This window comes from Rhinolophus sinicus, linkage group LG07, assembly GCF_036562045.2.
Source record: "Rhinolophus sinicus isolate RSC01 linkage group LG07, ASM3656204v1, whole genome shotgun sequence".
Classification (NCBI taxonomy): domain Eukaryota; kingdom Metazoa; phylum Chordata; class Mammalia; order Chiroptera; family Rhinolophidae; genus Rhinolophus; species Rhinolophus sinicus.
This window is the reverse complement of record NC_133757.1, coordinates 46,594,671-46,616,577: the sequence shown is the minus strand read 5'-3', so window position 1 is coordinate 46,616,577 and position 21,907 is coordinate 46,594,671. Positions and strand designations below refer to the sequence as shown.

The 21,907-nt window shown below is 42.0% G+C and overlaps 1 protein-coding gene across 3 annotated transcripts in view; it reads right to left on the bottom strand.

The window, feature by feature from the left end:
- The window catches only part of TET1 (tet methylcytosine dioxygenase 1), a 121,827-nt gene extending 100,362 nt beyond the window's left edge, over positions 1-21,465 (bottom strand). For all 3 annotated transcript variants that reach the window (XM_019731737.2, XM_019731738.2, XM_074339524.1), the window contains exons 1-2: positions 21,029-21,465; positions 12,098-14,100 (exon numbers count right to left, since the gene is read on the bottom strand). In XM_019731737.2, coding sequence (XP_019587296.2) covers positions 12,098-13,978 — 1,881 coding nt within the window. In that variant the 5' untranslated portion in view covers positions 13,979-14,100; positions 21,029-21,465. The remainder of the gene's footprint in view (positions 1-12,097; positions 14,101-21,028) is intronic.
- Between the last annotated feature and the right edge of the window lie 442 nt (positions 21,466-21,907).

Below are 21,907 nucleotides of genomic sequence, written 5' to 3'. Positions count from 1 at the left end.
GCCAGTTCGATTCCTGCATGGGATGGTGGACTGTGTCCCCTGCAACTAAAGATTGAAAACTGGCAACTGGACTTGGAGCTGAGCTGAGCCCTCAACAAGAAGATTGAAAGACAACAACTTGGAGCTGATAGGCCCTGGAGAAACATACTGTTCCCCAATACTCCCCAATAAAATCTATTTTAAAAAGTCAGTCTCTCCAAATTACGTTTAGATTCAATATAATCACAATAAAAATCTGAGCAGTGTTTTGGCGGAAATTTATAAGCTGTTTCAAAATTTTTAATGAAAATGCAAAGAACAATAACAGTAATAATAATAATACTGATAATAATAATAATAATCCAAATCAATATTGAAGAACAAAGAAGAACTTGCTAACTACCAGTTAGCAAGACCAGTTATAAAGCCGAGTAGACAGTTTAGACACAAGGACAGACAAAAAGGCCAATGAAGCACAATCTGGTAACAGAGCCAGAATTAATCAATCACCTGATTTATGATAAAGTTGACATTATAGTACTGAGGAAAGAATGGTGATTGTAGTAATGGTGCACATGAAAAAGAATGAATCTTGACTCCTATTTCACACCATAAATAAAAGTAAATTCGGGGCCGGCCCGGTGGCTCAGGCGGTTAGAGCTCCATGCTCCTAACTCCGAAGGCTGCCGGTTGGATTCCCACGTGGGCCAGTGGGCTCTCAACCACAAGGTTGCCGGTTCGACTCCCGCAAGGGATGGTGGGTTGTGCCCCCTGCAACTAGAAATGGCAACTGGACCTGGAGCTGAGCTGCGCCCTCCACAACTAAGACTGAAAGAACAACAAGTTGACCTGGAGAAAAGTCCTGGAAGTGCACACTGTTCCCCAATAAAAAAAATCCTGTTCCCCTTCCCCAATAAAATCTTTTAAAAAAAAAAAATGTAAATTCCAGATATATTGTATATCTAAATGTGAAAGCTTTTAAAAAGTAATTTTTTAAGAAGAAAGAGAACATTTTCATGACCTTGGAATTGGCAAAAAACAGTCCAACTTTTCTTAAACAGGACATAAAAAGAGATCATAAAGGAGAGGACCAGTAAATTGGACTACATTAAAGAATTTCTGTTCATCAAAAAAGCATAATTGAGTGAAAAGTTAAGTCACAGAATAGGTAAAAATATCTATAATGATATATTCAACAAAAGATTTATATCAATAAAACATAATGAACTTTGGGATGGCCAGTTAGCTCAGTTGGTTAGAGGGTGGTGCTAAGAACACCAAGGTTGCCAGTTCAATCCCCACATGGGCCAGTGTAAGCAGCGCCCTCCTTAAAATAAATAAATAAATAAATAAATAAGCACTATTTGGTAAGATTGTTGTTACAACAATTCTAAAAAACAATGAAAAACATAATGAACTCATAAATCAAAAATGAAAAGGCAGAAGAACCAATTTAAAAATGGACAAAAGACCTACGCACTTCAAACATGATACCACAATGGATAACAAACATATACGAAAAATAGCTTAATTTCATTAGAAATCAAGGAAATGCAATGCAGTGATGTTACTACACACCCAACAAAATTATCAAAATAAAACACAACAGAAAATAACAAGAGTTGGCAAGGATGTGGAGGAAGAGGAACTCTCAAACACCTCTGATCACAGTCTTAAAGAACAACCACAGCTGTTTGGTAATATTAGGTTGGTGCAAAAGTAATTGTGGTTTTTGTAATTATTTTTAACCTTTTAAACTGCAATTACTTTTGCAACAACCTAATACCTATGGAAGCTAAACATATGCATATTCCATGACCCAGCAATTCCACTCCTGGGAATATACTCAACAGAATGCACACAATATTCACCAAAGACATCTATGATCATGTTAATAGTAGCACTACTATTCATTAACAGGATAAATAAATGTATTGTGATCTATATGTATAATGGAATACTATAATGCAATGACAAGAAATATCTGTAACTATAAGCAACATTATGGATGAATCTCATAAACATAACATTAAGCAAAAAAAAAAAAAAGTATAAAACAACTGTTCCTTTTTCTCTCGGAATGCTCTTCTCTCAGATGGCCTGTGTTCTCCTCTGCCTCTCCATGCAATGTTGTATGGGTAGGTCTATTTACTGTCAGAGTTCAGTAAAAGGACAACAAAATACATTCTCCAGAATCAGCTTAGTCAGTGATAAAGGCAATCTTTTGGGGCAGGGGAAAGTAAGAGAGAGAGAAAATATGAATATCATCAAGTATAGAGGAACTCTGAAATAGAAAATAAATAGAAATAAAGTAATCAAAACTATATTTGAAATGAAGAACATAACCACATTGAAGCGTGAGGATGGGTGTACCTGAGAATGACAGAGACTGAGTCAGAGAGATCAGAAAAAGGAAAAGAACTAATTTAAATAACTTTGGAACACAGCACTGACGCAGTAACCATGATCACATCTATCAAGATCCTGGTTTCTAAGTATCATTCTCCACTAAAAGGAACCAAGTTTTCTTGCATAAAAAGCTGACTTCAAATCTGGGGCAGAACAGAAAGTAGAAAAGCCTAGAACACTTATACCAAAAAATAAAGATTTACTCAAAGAATAGCTGAAAGAGCTCCCTGGCCAAATTTGGGACAATTTGAGCATCAAAATAAACAAAGATAATAAAAGATTATAACCTATTAAATATAATAAAAACCTACAAGTTCACACTGAAATAAATAAAATAGGTAAGTAAAAACAAAAAGCTCTTCCTTGAAGTTTAAGGCTGAGTTCCAGTCAACATGGAGGAGGTAAATGCCAGTCTCAGAACCACATAAAAAATTAAAACTCAACTAAAAACAAAAAAAAATTTAAAACTCAACTACAAAAAAAAATCACTGAGAATCTCCTGAAATCTAGCTGAACCAAAGCTCTATAATTAAAGACATACAGAAGAAACAACCTTGAGCATGGTAGGAGGGGCAGAAATGCAGAACAGGCTGGTGCCACATCCACGTGTGACTATTGAAAATTGGCCGCGGAGGTATCCCAGGAAGGAGCAAGGGGTCCCAGCACCACGTCAGGCTCCCCAGCCCAGGGTTCCAGTGCCAGGGAGAGAAGTCCCCATAATTCCTGATTGTGAAAACAAGTGGAGAATGTTGTTGTGTGAGACAGAGGACAGCTGCACTCCCAGGCACTTTCCTTCAAGGGACAGAGCACCAACTTACCCCCAGAATCACTGGCTCTGAGTTCCAGTGCTGGGTCAGCAGCTGAAGAGGTTATAGGGACATAGGGGAAGTGGGGCATGGTGGGAGTGAACTGAGTTTTCTGGCTTCAGAAAAAGGGCTGGAGGGGCAGCTTTCTCCTAGACAGAGAAGTGGGAAGAAGCCATTGTTTCTTTGTTGAGCCCTCCTCCTTCCCTGTGTGCTGATGCAGGCGGCCGCCATATCTGAGTCTTCATCAAGCTGGCTGACACCAATGGTTCACCATGCCCTGGTGATTCTGAGATGTGGCCCCACCCAACATTCAGGCACACCCAAGCTGATTCCAGTGGCTTTTTCATACAAACTACCTGCCTTGGTTCATGCTGCAGACTTCTGTTGGGTCTCTCAAAGGTCAAAGGAACCCAGACAAGCAGCATCTGGCTTGAGCGTCTTCAATACCTCCGGATGAGCATCCCTAAGCCTAGCATTAGTGGCAGCAAGCCTTGGTTCAGGATTTGATCTCTTGAATCACTTCAAAGCAAGGCACAAGCAAAGGCCATCTGACGATTGCTTTGTGGCTCCTGTGAGCTGGCCCTGAGTGGAGCACCAACTGGGGCTGAACTTAAATTGCACTGTTTGCCCTCCCAGGTGGTCCTGAGGCTGTCGTACCCATCTTTGAAATAAGCTGGAGCATCACCCAGCTGCCTCCAAGGACAAGGGGCAGATTAGGCAGGTATGAGAACTCTGCTGAGGCAGATCCTGCTCTGTAGGGTCAACTCCTGGACCACAACTCTTCCACTGCATTCAGGAACAGTCCTCACAACCAATGAGCCCCAGGGTCAATCCCTACTATTGATGTGCAAACAGCAACCAAGGCTCAACTACAAAAGTAGGACACACACAACCCACACAAGGGATATGCCTGGGCTGCATGGCTCAGGTGACCAGGAAACTGCACCACTGACCCCCATAGCACACCTACATGTGGCCACTCTGCTAAGACATAGCAGCACTACCTAATACATAAAACAAAGACAGGGAAGTAGCCAAAATGGGGAGACAAAGAAACATGTCCCAAATAAAAGAACAGAACAAAGCTCCAGAAAAAGAACTTTAATAATAATAATTTCCAAAAAAATGGAGGCAAGCAATCTACCAGACACAGAGTTCCAAACACTGGTTATAAGAATGCTCAATGATCTCAAGGAGAACTTCAACAAAGAGATAGGAAATATGAAAATGGAGATAGAAAACATAAAAAAGAACCAGTCAGAAATAAAAAATTTAACAACAGAAATGAAAAATATATTCCAGGAAATCAAAAGTAGATTAGATACAGCAGAGGATCAAGTCATCAATTTAGAAGATAAGGTAGCACAAAACACCCAAGAACAGTAAAAAGAAAAAAGAATCCAAAAAAATGAGGAGAGTTTAAGCAGGCCCTGGGACATCAAGTGTACCAACATTCCCATTATAGGGGTATCAGAAGGAGAGAAAGCACAAGGAATTGAAAACCTATTTGAAGAAATGATGAAAGACTTCCCTAACCTAGTGATGGAAATAGATATACAAGCCCAAAAAGCACAGAAAGTCCCAAACAAGATAAACCCAAAGAAGCCCACACCAAGACACATCATAATTAAAATGCCAAAGGTTAAAGACAAAGAGAGAATCTTAAAAGCAGCAAAAGGAAAGCAGTTAGTTACCTACAAGTGAGTTCCCATAAGACTATCAGCTGATTTCTCAAAAGAAACTCTGAAGGCCAGAAGGGACTGACAGGAAATATTCAAACTGATGAAAAGCAAGGACCTGCAACTAAGATTACTCTACCTAACTAAGCTATCATTTAGAATCGAAACAGATAAAGGCTTCCCAGACAAGAAAAAGCTAAAGGAATTCATCACCACCAAACCAGTACTACAAGGAATCTTAGACTTCTTTAAGATGAAAAAAATAAAAAATAAATAAATAATATGAGTAATAAAATGGCAATAACTACATGCCTATCAATAATTACATTTAATGTAAGTGGATTAAATGCTCCAATCAAAAGACAGGGGGCTGGGGGCCGGCCTGGTGGCTCAGGCGGTTAGAGCTCCATGCTCCTAACTCCAAAGGCTGCCGGTTCGATTACCATACGGGCTAGTGGGCTCTCAACCACAAGGTTGCCAGTTCGATTCCTCGACTCCCACAAGGGATGATGGGCTCCGCCCCCTGCAACTAAAATTGAACACAGCACCTTGAGCTGAGCTGCCGCTGAGCTCCCAGATGGCTCAGTTGATTGGAGCACATACTCTCAACCACAACGTTGCCGGTTCGACTCCCGCAAGGGAATACTTATACCAGACAAAATAGACTTTAAAACAAAGACTATAACAAGAGATAAAGAATCTAGTAATCCCACTACTTGGTATTTAGCTGAAAAAACCCAAAATGCTACTTTGAAGGGACCTGTGCATCCATAAGTTCATTGCAGCATTGTTTACAATAGCCAAGATATGAAGGGAACCTGGTGTCCCTGAATGGATGAGTGGATAATGAGGTGCCACCTATATATAATGGAAAATTACTCAGCCACAAAAAATGAAATCTTGCCATCTGCAACTACATGGATAGACATAGAGGTATTGTGCTTATGTAGTAAATCAGTCAGTGAAAGACAAATGTCATATGATTTCACTTGTAAGTGGAATTTAAAGAACAAAATAAACAAATGAAACAGAAACAAACTCATAAAGAACATTTTGATGGTTGCCAGATGGGAGAGGGATTGGAGGTGAGTGAAAAAGGGAAAGGGATTAAGAATTACAAATTGGTTGTTACACAGTAGTTATGGGGATTTAGGGTATAGTATACGGAATATAGTCAATAATATTGTAATAACTATGGATGGTGTCAGATGGGTACTAGATCTATCAGGGTGATAAATCGGAGGGCATTGGGGGCAGGGTGAAAAAGATGAAGGGATTAAGAAATACAAATTCGTAATTATAAAATAGTCATGGGGAAAAAAATAGTCATGGGGATATAAAGTAAAGCATAGCAAATGTAGTCAATAATATGGCAATAACTATGTATAGTGGTGCCAGGCGGGTACTAGTCAGGGGGATCACTTCATAAATTATATAAATGTCTAACCACTGTACTCTACACCTAAAATTAATATAAAATAATATTGAATGTCAACTGTAATTGAAAAATTAAAAAGAGGGGTGATAAAGGGGAATAAGAAGTCCAAATTTCCACGTATAAAACAAATAAGTTGGGGTGGTCAGGTGGCTGAGCTGGTTAGAGTGCAAGCTCTGGGCAACAGGCCTGCCAGTTCGATCCCCACATGGGCCAGTGAGCTGCGCCCTCTGCAAATAGAATGAAGTCAATGAGCTGCCGCTGAGCTCCTGGTTGGCTCAGTTGGTTGGAGCACAGGCTCCCAACCACAGGTCTGCTGGTTTGAGTCCCGCAAGGGATGGTGGGCTGTGCCCCCTGCAACTAACAACTGCGACTGGACCTGGAGCTGAGCTGCACCCTCCACAACTAAAACTGAAAGGATAACAACTTGACTTGGATGGAGCTGATGAGTCATGGGAAAAACACACCAGTGTTTCCCCCTCAAAAAAAAAAATAAAAAAAAAAAATAGAAAAAAGTCCTGGAAATACATGCTGTTCCCCAATAAAGTCCTGTTCCCCTTCCCCAATAAAATCTTTTTAAAACAAACAAACAAAAAGCAAGTCTTGGGGCCGGCCCGGTGGCTCAGGCGGTTAGAGCTCCATGCTCCTAACTCCGAAGGCTGCCGGTTCGATTCCCGCATGGGCCAGTGGGCTCTCAACCACAAGGTTGCCAGTTCAATTCCTCGAGTCCCGCAAGGGATGGTGGGCTCTGCCCCCTGCAACTAAGATTGAACACGGCACCTTGAGCTGAGCTGCCTCCCGGATGGCTCAGTTGTTGGTTGGAGCATGGGCTCTCAACCACAAGGTTGCCAGTTCAATTCCTCGAGTCCCGCAAGGGATGGTGGGCAGCGCCCCCTGCAACTAAAATTGAACACGGCACCTTGAGCTGAGCTGCCGCTGAGCTCCCGGATGGCTCAGTTGGTTGGAGTGCGTCCTCTCAACCACAAGGTTGCCGGTTCGACTCCCGCAAGGGATGGTGGGCTGTGCCCCCTGCAACTAGCAACGGCAACTGGACCTGGAGCTGAGCTGCGCCCTCCACAAAAAAAAAAGACTGAAAGAACAACAACTTGAAGCTGAACAGAACCCTCCACAACTAAGATTGAAAGGACAACAATTTGACCATTGTTCCCCAATAAAGTCCTGTTCCCCTTACCCAATAAAATCTTTTTAAAACAAACAAACAAAAAGCAAGTCTTGGGGATATAATATACAGTATAGGGAATATAGTGAATAATATTGTGACAGCGTGGTACAGTGTCAAATAGTTGCTGGACTTATGGTGATCACTTCTTTAGCATAGAGAATACCCTCAATAATACAGTAATAACTATGTATAATGCCAGGTGGGTACTGATGAATAACTATGATGTACACCTGTACCTAATATAATATTGTATGTTGGGTATATTTTAATAAAAATATTTTAAAAAATAAAGTTTAAGGCTAATATATTTAGAAGAAATGATGGAAATAGAGAGAATCACCATTTGGCAACCATCAGGCAAAAATCACCAATGAATGCTAAAACTAGGCAATGAATGTTTGAGGGGCAAAATAAGTGATCTGCTCTTAGCAAAAGTAGCAAATGTCATAAAAGATTAAAAAAAAAAAGAGATAGATGATGTAATACAGAATTATACACCTGAAATTTATGTAATTTTACTAACAATTGTCACCCCAATAAATTAAAAAAAAAAGGGAGAGAGAGAGAGGAACTGTTCTAGACCAAAAGAAAAAAAAAAGTACAATGTGTGTTTCCACTTATACCAAACCAGAAAATGCAAACTTATCTATAGTGACAGAAAGATAGTGTTTGCCTGAGGAGAAAGCTCAAGACATTTTCTTATTGGTGAAATATGAATAGTTTGTGGGTTAGATAATAATAATGGTTCAATGTTAATTTCCTAATTTTGATAAGAAATTATCCTTGTGGGCTGGCCCGGTGGCTCAGGCGGTTAGAGCTCCATGCTCCTAACTCTGAAGGCTGCCAGTTCGATTCCCACATGGGCCAGTGGGCTCTCAACCACAAGGTTGCCGGTTCAACTCCCGCAAGGGATGGTGGGCTGTGCCCCCTGCAACTAGAAAACGGCAACTGGACCTGCGCCCTCCACAACTAAGACTGAAAGGACAACTTGAAGCTGAACGGCACCCTCCACAACTAAGATTGAAAGGACAACAACTTGACTTGGAAAAAAGGCCTGGAAGTACACACTGTTTCCCAATAAAGTCCTGTTCCTCTTCCCCAGTAAAATCTTAAAAAAAAAAAAAAAAAGACTATCCTTGTTTTTAGGAAATACACTAATACATAGGGATAAAGGAATATATCTGTGGCTTACTCTCAATTGGTTCAGAAGCAAATACAGAGCTGAGACGGAGAAGGGGAGATATAGAGATAAATTAGTATGTTAAAATGTTATCATTTACCTGAAAGGTATACCAAATTCTCTATACTACTCTTGTAACTTTTCTATAAATCTGAACTAAGTCAAAATGAAAGGTTTATTTGTTTGCTTTTTATTATTATTAAAGTATGTGGTGCTTGGGAGATTATGAACAACAGGCAAGCACACTCATCCATTAACAAATAGTATTTTCCCCACATTGACAGAACTTGACAACAATGGCTACATTTGCTTGCCAGAGCAAGCTTACATATATAAACCACACACCAACATCTAACTTTATAAACTTTATTATTTGAGTTACAAAGATATTTTCTTTTCATTTAACAAGTATTATATTGAGTACTTCTCACTGTACCAGCCTAGACAGGCACTAGCAAAACCAAGTGCCCTGGTATGAAACCAAGTGCCCTGGTATGAAACCATATATGTATGGTTGTGGCACAGAGAGGGGTGAGTGAATTGGTGGAGTCTTGTCAGATAGGGAAAGGAAGAATTACCAGAGCATTGACACTGAGGTGGGAAGATGCATGGGGAGCTTGGGAAAACATAAGTAGCCAGGTACTGCTGAAACTTGAAGTACAATGTGAGAAGTGACAGCAAATAAGACAGGTGAGGTCAGTTGGGCCAAGATTTTGAAAGTCTTGTGTTTCCTGCTAATGAATCGAGGCTTCAGCTAAAATTGGAAGACAATGAAAATTTTGCTCTATTTTCTTTTGTTTTTTAATGAAATATAGCACATATACAGAAAGCACTGAATGTATTTAAGAAGGAGAATCAGCGCTTCAGAAAAGAAAACTTGAACTGCACTAAGGAGAGCTTGTTCACCATCCTGACTTTGCTGCTAGCTGGTCTGCTCACAACTCTATCTCCTTAGTGTACAGCCCAGCCCAAAGTATAAGTGCAATCAATGCCTGCTGATAATAAAGAGAATACGAAATAGTCCCAATAAGAGATAAAGGCCTTGGGCTGGCCCGGTGGCTCAGGCGGTTGGAGCTCCGTGCTCCTAACTCCGAAGGCTGCCGGTTCGATTCCCACGTGGGCCGGTGGGCTGCCGGTTCAACTCCTTGAGTCCTGTACAACTAGCAACAGCAACTGGACCTGGAGCTGGGCTACGCCCTCCACAACTAAGACTGGAAGGACAACAACTTGACTTGGGGAGAAAAAAAAAAAGTCCTGGAAGTACACACTGTTCCCAATAAAGTCCTGTTCCCCTTCCCCAATAAAAAATCTTAAAAAAAAAAAAAAAAAAGAGAAAGGCCTTGGGCAGACGGGTGGCTCCACTGGTTGGAGCATGTCCTCTCAACCACAAGATTGCCAGTTTGATTTCTGCTGCGCCCCCTGCAACTAACAACAGCAACTGGACCTGGAGCTGAGCTGCGCTCTCCACAACTAAGATTGAAAGGACAACTTGACTTGGATAGAGCTGATGAGTCCTGGGGAAAAAACACACGACTGTTCCCCAATAAAAAGTCCTGGAAATACACTGTTCCCCAATAAAGTCCTGTTCCCCTTCCCCAATAAAATCTTGAGAGAGAGAGAGAGAGAGAGAGAGAGAGAGAAAGAGAAAAAGAGAGAGAAAGAGACAGGCCTCAACTATAGCAGTGGCCAAGAAAATGAAGAGGTAGAGCTGCTCAGATCTTGTAGAACAAGATAATCTAGAAGATGGAGAGGAAGGTACCAAAGATGACTGAATTTTCCATTTTGGGTGACCATGTAGATTACAGATAAGCCATTGTACCAAGCATGTAATGCAAGAGGAGGAGGAGGTTAGAAAAAAGAGAACAAATTTGTTTATACCTATTAGAGACAGAGTATCTTTAGCAAGATGTCACTTGGCAACATTACAAAACCCGAGCTTACCAGGGAGGTCTGTCTCCTAAAGACATTGCTACTAAGTGTTTTAGAAGTATGTTTGTAAACCATTAAGTGACTGGCAACATTGTGATCAATTAATATTGCGAAGTGAGGAGTAAAAGATGATTCATTGCAGTAAGGTTTGAAATGAAATATTTTAGAACACACCTTAAATTCCCATCAATACGTTTGGTTAAATGACTGATCTTTTGCTTTCAACGGCTAGGTCAAATAGGAAATCAGCATTTTTGCACAGATGATTTAAGTCAAGAATGAAATAGCAAAGGTTGACTGACTTTAAGTTGACAATACTTTTCATCTATTCTACCATACCTGTATTCATAATAGAGACAAAATAAATATTAACTTCAAGTGACTGAGCTAAAAATCATAAAACACCAAAGTTGACAGATTTTTTTTAAAGGTCTGAAAGGCACGTTTGAGTATTAACCAAGTTCCATAAAATCCTTCAAATAAAGTCTAAGTCAATCAATACTTTTACTACCTTAGGTTCATAAACTGTAATAATGAGAACTACTGTTTATATATCACTTTGGAGATTACAAACCATTCTCAACTTCCTTCTTTTTCAACTTTTATTATTTGTTTAGGAGATATGGGGAATATTAGGAGACACAGGATTCCCTACATCAGGGAGGGACAAAGGAGACGGAGTCTTTCTATTGATGTTGCCCAGGCCCGAGTACAGTGGCTCTTCACAGGCACAATCCTACTACTGATCACACCAGAGTTTTGACCTGGTCGTTTCTGCCCTGGGCCAATTCATCCCTCCTTTTGCAACCTGGGAGTCCCCCGCTCCTGGGAGGTCACCATATTGATGGTGAAGTTAGTGTGGGCACTAACTCCTGGCTTCGGTGCGCTCCTCGTGCCTCAGCCTGCCGAGTAGCTGGGATTACAGGTGCGCCTGGCGCCTCAATTTCTAATTACCACTTAATCCCAAACCCTGTGAGATCTGGAGAGTACAGAGAAATCACCTGCCCAAAATTGCGAGGAAAGCTGAATTATTGTTACACTTCCAAGGCCAAGTTTCAAGATGAAGAATGCAGAGTTTGTTGTTTCAAAAGAAGTTTAATTCTTCTGGTTTCTCAGGATGAAAAGGTGGTTAATGAATTTGTTCCCCTCTTAATTTTTAGATCTGTAACTTCCATGAAAGACACACACCTAGGATAGTGGAAATGAAGCAGGGTGGAAATATTTGCAAAACCACATTTCATACAATGTCACTATGTCTCTGTCAAATCATATGACGGAAAAATGGTATGTTCTAGTTTTCTGAGACAAATTCAAAAAATAAGATCATGTATCCTACACAAGACATACTGCAGGGAGGCCCACACATTCTTATCGATGACTAAAAGTGGCACTGTCCACCCCAGGAAAATGGTGTAACACGGAGCAAACTGTCTCTGGACCAATCACTCCACCTAGTCTCACAGGAGGTGTCTCCCAACCCCTTAGATACTGACTTACCTCCAAACGCACCAGGGCAGATGGTTTTTTTTTCAATTCCTCACATTTCCTCTTCTTACAAATCTGGTGGCTGTTCTTTCGGTTCTTGCAATAAGTACATTCACCACAATTGGTCTTCTGCTGGCAGGGCTCACAGACCCCACATCGCTTTCGCTTCTTCTTTTCCAAAGTAGGCAGCAAAGTTTTGTAGGCAGGAGAAGAGCTGCTGGCAAGTGACACTGGCCTAGACACCATTGGGGTGTTGATCTGAGAGCTCCCTCCTTCCGACCTGTTGGGACCAGCCTGGGAGAGCTCAGTAATGCCCTGTGAATCATGGCAGGGTCCTCTCTCGGGGGTTAATGTGACCCCCTGAGTGTTATCTGGTGGAAAGCTTATATGAACCTGCTTCTCATTTTCTATATTGCTTATAACAATTACTGGAGGTACGGAACTTATCTCTGAGTTTGATGATGGTTGAGGAGTATGACCTGAACCCAAAGGTAAAATCTGCATAGTGCCCTGGGCCTCAAGCCCATATGAAACAGTGCTCTGGGGATCAGGCCATTCTGGGAGAGCATTACAGGTAGCAATTTGGTTTAGAGGACCAGGAAGAAAGATAGGTGGGTCTGAGGCAGTACCACCACCCATACCAAGGACCTGTTGATCTAGAATAGCACCAAAGACCTCTCCTTGGACTGAAATAGCACCAGGAAACTCTGGTGGGCCTGGGGTCACACCCAGAACCTCTCCGTGAACTGGGTTAGCACCAGGAACTATCCATTTATGTGGGACAGCACTAAAATGCTGTCCAAGGACAGGGGTGGTGTCAGGAACCTCATGTTGACCTGGAGTAGCTTTGAGTACCTCTGGATGATCTGGTTTAGCACCAAGGGTTTCCTGTTCTGAGCCTGCCAAGAGGAGTTTTATTAATGAGGTAGGATATATTGAATCACCAATAGACAAATAGTTCCTAAAGTCCAATTCAGGTATAACCTTATTAAAGCTGGAGGTGGGGCAGCGATCATGTTCACTGTTAATGGGCTCGAGGTAAGAATCAGATAGCTTAAGTGATTCTACTCGTGAACCCAAATCTTCTAACTGAATGCTGGTGTTTCCTTCAGAGGCAACCTTGAGGGCTGCTCTTTGGAGCAAAGGAGCACACAGAGTGTCCTGAGCAAACATTCTAGGGGAATTACTGATATCATTTAATGTCTCTTTAGAGAATAGTCCTTCACCACCACGAGTCCCTTCCAATGTTCCAGAAAGGATGTCTGCTGCAGGGCCACTGTGAGTGGGAATATTTATTTTGGAATCCTCTACCCTTTGGGACCAAGACTGGGTTGTCCTTTGGCTCTCACCTTGAATTAAAGATGCATTTTGTATGCCAATTAGATTTTCTATATCAGGAGGGATTAGGGGGTCTTGCATTGAGACAGAATCATTTTCTGAGGGCTTTACTCCCATGTTAGTAAGTACCTTATAATTATACTCGTGTTGCTTTTCTAAATTCTTAGGAGGTGGGACTTTCTTGGGTTTGGCTATGACCACTGGGGGTTGGGAGAGTCTCCTGCTAAGAGAGGTGCTTCGGAGAGCCATTGTAAACCCATTGCAAGTTAAGGATTCCGGGTTCTGAAAAAGAACCTCAGTACTCTCCAAATTCATTCGTGCTGCTCCAGCTCTTGTCAGAAGGCTTCTGACTGGCATAGGTGGTTTAGGTTCTGTTTTTTTCTTAACATCTCTTTCTTGAATTAATTGCTTTAATTTTCCAGGGCTCATTGTCTTGACTGAGGCCACATTTTTGTTTGCTGGCTTGGATGTCTTCTTCAAGGGACTGTTTTTCTTTTTGTTTAGATCTTCCCTCTGGACTAATCTGGAAGGCCTCGCATGGCGGGATCGAGACATAGCTATGGAGTAGGAAAAAATGAAAGGGCACAGGGAACAGAGTCATTGGTCCTTTGGAAAGTCTCACTTTTGAGGAGAATCTGGAGGCACCATGGTTCAGCTCACTTGCACAAGGTTTCGGTCTGAAATAACAACAACAAAAAAAAAACATTGGAAATGAGCCTTTTTCCTATGTAACCTCCCATTCAAAATAGAATATGTACCAGCAATTATTAATTAAAATTAGGGAACTGAGAACTTTTACTGCAAAAGAAAAACATAATATATTTTTAAAAAACACTCAAGTATCCTTTAAATCCAGGATTCACAATAAAGTTCCTTTAATCACTGTGACAACTGATTAAGTTGGTGAAGTTCTTCAAATAAGGTAAACGTGGGAGTTTCTTTATATTAGAAACCACAACTATTGTTACACGGAGTTTAAAGCTCAAAACTCAATCTCACAAACTTGGATACTTAAAGAATTATTTCTTAATCTCTTTCCTCAGCCCATCACCATACAGGCAGAGAGGTATCATCTGTTTGACAGCAAAGCTGGTAAAGCCAGAAAAAGAGGTTTATTGTATAATCTAAGAAACTCTACTCCTTGGAGATTCAATAATACTAACACCACACACCAATTAACAATCCACAGATTTTGAGCTTTTCATATGCACACACACAAAAAATCATAAAATCTTGGGAATTAATATTAACAGATTAGGTTATAAATAAGACTTGATGGTCCAACAGATATCTGCTGAGTACCTACTATGTATAAGGCAGGCATTGTGGTAGGTACTGCCCACACCCAGAAATGACGTGCCTCTTTGCTCTTTTACCCAACTTAATCCAAGGACTGCTAATTCTAAAATCCCTTCTACCAAGGGTCCCAGAAGTCTCATGGTAAATGCCCAGGGAAGGAAAAATTGGAAAGAAAAAGAAAATGAGATAATTAGAACAGCAAAGCTAATAGACAAGCAAGATAAACAAGAAAAGAAAATGAAAAGCTGACCAAGAACCATGGTCAATTGCCTTTTCATCACCTCAGATTGCCCACCCTGACCCAAAGTAAGACCAAGCTATGAACAAGAATGAAACTCATCATACAAAATATATCACTAGACTCTCCAAAGATCACAGCATTAACAGTGTGACAACAAACTGGGTGATAATTCTCTAACAGTTTGACAGGTTGTTGGATTTGTAAGAAAGGATGGTGTAAGAGAATAGTTACTAAAACTGGTCTGCAACCAAGTGATCGACAGTCTGTGGCAAAATGAAGACAATAAGGCAGTATAAAACTTTTCATAAAGTTGAACTGATTCATTTTAAACAACTCTCCCTTATTCTGAAATTATGCCTTCCTGTTTTGTCTCATTGAAATGTCCTTTCTTTAAAAAAAAAATGTAATAAAAGTCCTTTCTTTTGTAAACAGGTGGGGGATAGGCTTTTTTCTTTTTTTAATATTACTTGGCAAAGTAAAAATCTGACAGCCCTTTATCATTCTCAAAATTTGCTTTCGTTTTTTTCTGTACTGATCTAATCCAGGTAATCCTGGTTGATTTAGAGGCTAGAGAGGGTGTCACATCAGAAAGTATTGAGTATGAACCTGTGATAGGTAGGTCCTTCAGCAAACCACTTAACTGAGTCAAGGTTTCTGCATCTGAAATGAGATTGTTTTGAGGTATCAATGGGCCCAGTGACACTGGTTTCATCCTTGTGAGATGAGGTTGGGGGAAGAGGAGGGAACAGGGAAGGTAGGGTTAGAAGAAAGACTTTGGAATATGCAGATTGGGTTCAGTTTCCAGCTCAGAAACATTACTAGCCATGTGATTCTGACAAATTCCTTGGTCTCTCTATACCTCAATTTTATTCTGTGTAATAGAACAGGAAGTATAATAGTACCAGCCTCATTGGGTTACCATGAGAATAAGATGATATGTATGAAGGCTTAGCACAGGGGTGGCATATATTAGGTGTTTAATAAATGGGAATTTTTTTTAAAAGGCTGTTTATAACTCCAAAATACAAAAAGTCATAATAAGAGAAAATAGGCTAAATGGTAGTTATCATTATTATAGAAGCAGTTTAACCCAGTCTGCCATATCCTGCAAAGCAAGATCTAGTTCTTTCATTTCACTTCCCGCCTAACAACATTGTAGGCCATACACTATAATAAAAGATATGCCAGAGCACAACATTCAGTCAAAGCCTTTTTCCTTTAAAAAAAAAAGAACTTTTAAAATAGACATTAGTGATAACATTAACCACAGAAAATAACATTTTGATAAATCTGTGCTAAATACAAACACCAGGCCAGAGAATTACTTCACTTGAGTTCTTGGCAGCTAAGCTTTCCCCTTTTTCTTAGGGAAAAAAAAAAAATTACGGTTTGCACTAGCTCTTTGGCTGTGAAAAACTATTTTTTCCAAAGACCATTGCATTTTGTACCACCATTTTTAGAAAACAAAAGAAATTCCAATTACAATCTCCAGAAAGTCAGCAATTTTTATAAGGATGTTTTTTTTTCCAGATAATGAAAAACAATCCATTCTCTAGAAATTCAACAATATCAGTATAGCATGCATTATCTCGTCTATAAAATTACATTGCTAAAAATTATTAGAAGCATATAATCTAGGTATCACAATCACCCTTGGAAATTAAAATTCATATATGTAGGCAAGTAATCTGGATATGCCAGAGGGTGTCATGGGATCCGCTTTTGAAAGTAGTTTATAAATCGATCTGTCTCTTATATATTCTATTTTTAAATTAAAATGCTTTAGAAATTCAGACCTGTAATTAAGATAATGTTTACCATTCAAGCCTTATCTCCTGAAAAAGAGCCTGCCAAGGCAATGGAAAAGGTATGAGCAACATGGATTGGGAAGATGTGGCCTCTTTAAATGGTAACAGCCTTTTTATGAGATCCTGAAAGAGGCCAATGACCCCTGAAAAACCCAACTGCAGCGGAGAAACCACTTGGTACCACCCAGCCAAAGAAACAGAGAATCAGAAACAAAATAAAGGCTGCCACGAAATTCTAATTTTATCACCCTTGGCTCCACTGATGAAATGTAACCTTCTTTAGTGATAAACCAAGTTATCTCTAGAGCTGAACTGTGGGAGAAGAGGCAGCAAGCTTCTTTTGCAATTTGTAGAAAAAAAAATAACGTAGTTCATTCTATTAAATAGGCCCATATTTAAATATAGAATTATTCCCTATGGATCTCCTCAAATTTATTTTCCTCAATATTTTGTAAACATTATTAAATGCTCCATTTTTTTGTTGGTGTGTTGATTTATTATAGAGTATTTATGTCATATAAAAGCTACATTTACAAATGAATACTAATTTCACTTCCATTTTTCATTTCTGATGAAAACTGACATGTCAATTATTTCTCAAAATCAGTTTTATTCTACCCTAGAATATAATCAAGAGTCTTACAGAGATGGCTACAGGATAACATGAGTGAAGCAGAAAATAAGAGAATGATGTCCCTGTTATTAAACATAAATAATAGGCCCATGAGGGGGAACCATATGCAATTAATGGACATAACCTCTAAGTTCTTGTTTTTCTGGAAAACAAAATGAAACAAAAATACCCCAACAATTGTAGGATGCAAAACTTTATTTATTTAACAAATCTTTTCACCAGAGGGCACCAAGACCTCCTAATCCACAATTAATAAATTTTTTTTTCCTAAAATGTCCTTGGGACTGGAGTGTATGACATTCAAACATTAGAGGCCAGAAATAAGAGGTCAACTCATAATTTGAAACATGAGGAGATACAATACTAGCCCAAAGTAGAGAATATAAGGTTAAGGACTGGAGAAGTGGTAAGAACAGGCCCCAGGCTGAATATGAGAAACAGGGCCTGTATAAAGATCTGTTAATTATTCACACATAATTTAAACTTACCTAACTAAACTGGTCAACAAATAGGATCAGATTTTTGCATCAACACTATTTGAGCATACTAAGTTATCAGGCTTTCCCTAAGGAGAGCCTTTACAAAAAAAAAAACACAATTATTGAAGTAATCACCTTGCCTAGAAAATGAAAGCTGACTTCCTAAACTGTATCAGTTGTCTGTAAAGGACAATATTGACAGCACCATGTTAAAAAAAGTCCTCCCCCACCTATATCCCTCCCCCTTCAGCAAAGTCCCCTGGGCAGGAAGTGGCTGAACTGATGTAACCATCGAGCCCGCATGTCAATTTAAAATTATATTGCAATCCTTCCCACTACCAGCAGTGGCCAAAAAAGTGGTAAGTATTTGCACACACAGAGCTAGTTGCAAAAGTAATGCTGATTTCATAGTCTCTCCATTCAGCTCCTCGGAATTTAAAGGCTATTTACTATACCGCACTTGACTGAGAAATATAAGACTTAAAACATTTCTTTTTAAAAGGCACCACCTGGCTTAGTTTCCTCCAGCAACTAAGTTCCACATCTAAAGGAAGAGGAGGTGGGAGGGTTGCTTGCAGTTCCTAGATAGTTTGCTACCACAGGAAGTGTGAGAGCCCTCGGCACACGGAAAGGCTGTTCAGGAAAACTCACTAGAATGCTAGCAGATTTAGTCAAAGGCTCCTTCCATATGTAAAACAACCCTGCTGCCCTGCAGAGCAAGAAAAAAAAAAGGCCAAAAAGGGCCACAGAAAAGGGAAAGGAGAAGTTAAAATGGAGATAGAATGACCCTTCTAAAAACAAGAATTAAACGCATTGGGAAGAAGAGGAAAAAGCGTAAGAAGGAAGAAAATGTCTTAAAAAAAAAAAAAAAAGCTTAAAAGACAGAGGAAGGCCAAGAAATGTATAATGAAGCTAGAATATTAAAAAGACAACTGGGATCAAAACACTAAAGACTAAAAGTAGGAAAATGGAGGGAGTAAAAGATAAATTTAAGTGTGCAGGGAAAAAAAGATAAAGACGCAAAGAGGAGAGTGGGGGAGGGGAGAGGCAAACCAGATAAAGGAGATGGGAAGAGGAAGAGACAAGGAACAAAGGGCAGGGACCGTGGTGATCCAAACCTCCGACCCATCTCAATTCTCGTAGACCAGAGCGGAGAGAGAGCAATAGTTAACGCTCATTAAAACGGTAAGTGGTGGTCCCAGAGTTGCACGTCTGACCTAGTAATCTTTGCAAAGAAAAAAGGTCACTGTATGCTAACTCCCATATATCTTGATTCTGAAGTTTAATTGAAATCATAAAATGACTTTAAACACTGTTAAAGGTTGACAACCGACCTTTATTAAGATCCCTTAATTGAGGAGGGAAGGGACTTGGTTTTTAACCGGTGTAGCCAATACCGATAAAATCAGGAAATACACCCAAATATTACCGTTAGTCTTTAGTTCTAGGAAATAATACAGACTAATCTCCAAATATCTCATTTACTCACCTATCTGCTTGGACGGCGCCCCCCTCCTTATTTAACTAGTCATAAATTCCTAATATGCCCCAAATAACTCTTGCCCCAACTGGTTAACACGCGCCCTTTCCCTGTTCTTTTTGACATCTTGAGGCCTAAGGAAGCCAACATTTTCACTTTACTTCATATTGTTGGGAGGGGGAGGGGCAAAGGATGAGCACATTTTGGTTCAGGGCTGACCTGAGGTTGCTGCCCTAGAGCGCCGCCCCTCAACCCATCCGGTGCAGCGCGCCGCGCACCCCGCGGACACTGGGTTGTGCACCTAATCTTTTCCTCGCTCAAGGTCTTTAAGCAGTTTTTAAACACTTCTTCATAACCTGATCATTACTATGGTGGACTATGCAGCTCATTTTGTGCCGGAGAGTGAAACCCGGGAGGAGGGAGAGAGTCATGAGAGTGACCTATGCGGGATGGTAAATTTGGGAGGACGAGTTGGGGGCGGAAGACTCCTAGTTCAAGCAATACCTGTTCTCTTGGTGATACATTAATTTTTACTGGGTTAGAAATGCCCAATTTGGGTTTCTCATTCACGTAGAAAGGTTACTGGGGCCCGCCGACAATTTTCTGACCTCTTTTTGTAGAAATGTATGGAGCGAACACAACCCTTCCAGAGCTCAATTGGTGGGGAGGGTGGGTGAGGGACGCAAGGGAGGGAGCAAGAGAGGAGAGGGGGGAGAAAAGAAGAGGGGAGAGGAGAAAGGGGGAGAGGGATCTAGCCCTGTCCCTTCCCCGACCCGACGGGATAAGTGGCGGCGACTCATGCCACCCCCGCCGTCGGGAACCGGCCCATCACTCACCACACCGCTGGTCCCGGCACCCAGCTCTACACACCTCCCACCCACGAGCCCGCTAGGGATAACGCCGGCGTGGGACTGAAGAGTGCAACGCCAGTGAGTTCGGCGACCAGGTGGTACTCATTAAGAGTTTTTAAAAAGCCATTTTGACAGAACACTGATTCGATCCCGTATTCCCTTCTTCCGCGATCCATAGATCTCCAGGTCAAGCTCCGGCCGGACTCCCTACTACCTGCACTCCTGAAGTTTCGTCCCTGAAGCCCCTTCCCCGAAACGCAGAGGGAGGCAAGCGCCAGAATGCTTACCCAACGAACCTATCCCCTATATCAGCATGGGGGAGGGAGCAAACTTATCTGGGGGTACGCTTAAGAACCGGACAGCCAGGACTCACCGCCCGCAACTTGTCCTAACTCTTCCCTCTCCTTACACAGAGGCACCCCGACCTCCGACTCTCCCACCAGGCGCCTCAATCGCCTGCACGTTCAGGGATCCCACCAGGCCACATTTGCCCTCCGCTCTCCCAGCCCGGTTTCCAGCGCAGCCCGGGGTCCGAGCCCGCATCCCCCACCCTGCCCCGCAACCGGGCCTCGGGGCAGGCGACCGCGTCCTCTGGCCGGGGGCATTGTTTCCCACCCGCAACAAAAGCGCCCCAAGCGGTCTGGGGTAGGGGGTCGCGGCGGGGAGCGGGCCCATCCCTGCGGCCCGAGAGGACCCGCGGACGCCGAGCCCCGGCCCACATCCAGCAGGAGCAGAGCACGGTCCCTCGCACCCCTTTCCGGCCTCCAAGCGAGGGTCCCAGCGTCCCTGCCCTCTCCCTCGGCCCCAACTTACCACTGGCCCGCTCAAGCTCAGAGGGCAGCGCGCGTTCCCCCAGTTCCAAGGTTGCACCAGCCCTCGGACAAACTTTCCAACTCGCACTGATCCCCACAACTTCAGAGCCCAGTGCCCCGGCGGGTGCGAGGGTAGCGGGAGGGCCCTGGGCAGACACCTACGGGCTCCTGGCACGGTCAGGGCCCGAGCCCCCGGGGTGAGCGGCTGCTTTCCAAAGGTCCACAGTGGAGGAGCAGGTAGAGTTGCATGACTGGGGCAGGGCAGGGTGGCGTCCCGGGGGGCAGACCCTGGAGCGGAGAGGCCAGCGGCTGCGCGCACAAAGCGGCGCGGGAGCGGACTGCGCTGCCACTCCCCGCCAGGTCAGCCCCCCGGAGCAGCAGTGTCTCCCCAGGACAGACCTCAGGGAGTGAAGCTGGGGCTTTGCCTTCGCTGGACCCTGCACCGCTGAGCAAGAGGCAAAACGCGAGCTGGATTTCCACAAAATGGAGCTGGACTCCCCTCTCGACCCTTCCCCCTCCCCTTTGCCCTCCTTCTCTCTCCCAACATTTTTTTTTTTTTTTTTTTTGAGGTCTAAGGAAAGCACTAGAGAGACAGAGACAGAGAGAGGTGTCAAGGTTTACTTGTCATCTTTTTTTCCGAGGGGCTCTCAGAAGGAAATGTTTTAGGGTCTCTAAATTGAATGTTTATAGATACCTAATGGGGTGCCAGGTCAGAAATGACAAGATTGAGCAATGGAAAACTGCCCTCAACACCAAAGACAGACGCCAGAAGACTCAGGGCTTAATGTCTGCAAAGGTCATCATAACATTTTTGTTAGTTATTTGGCCCTGTACCTTGGCGGTGGTCTTACTTTATGGATGAAGAAATTAAGGCACGGGA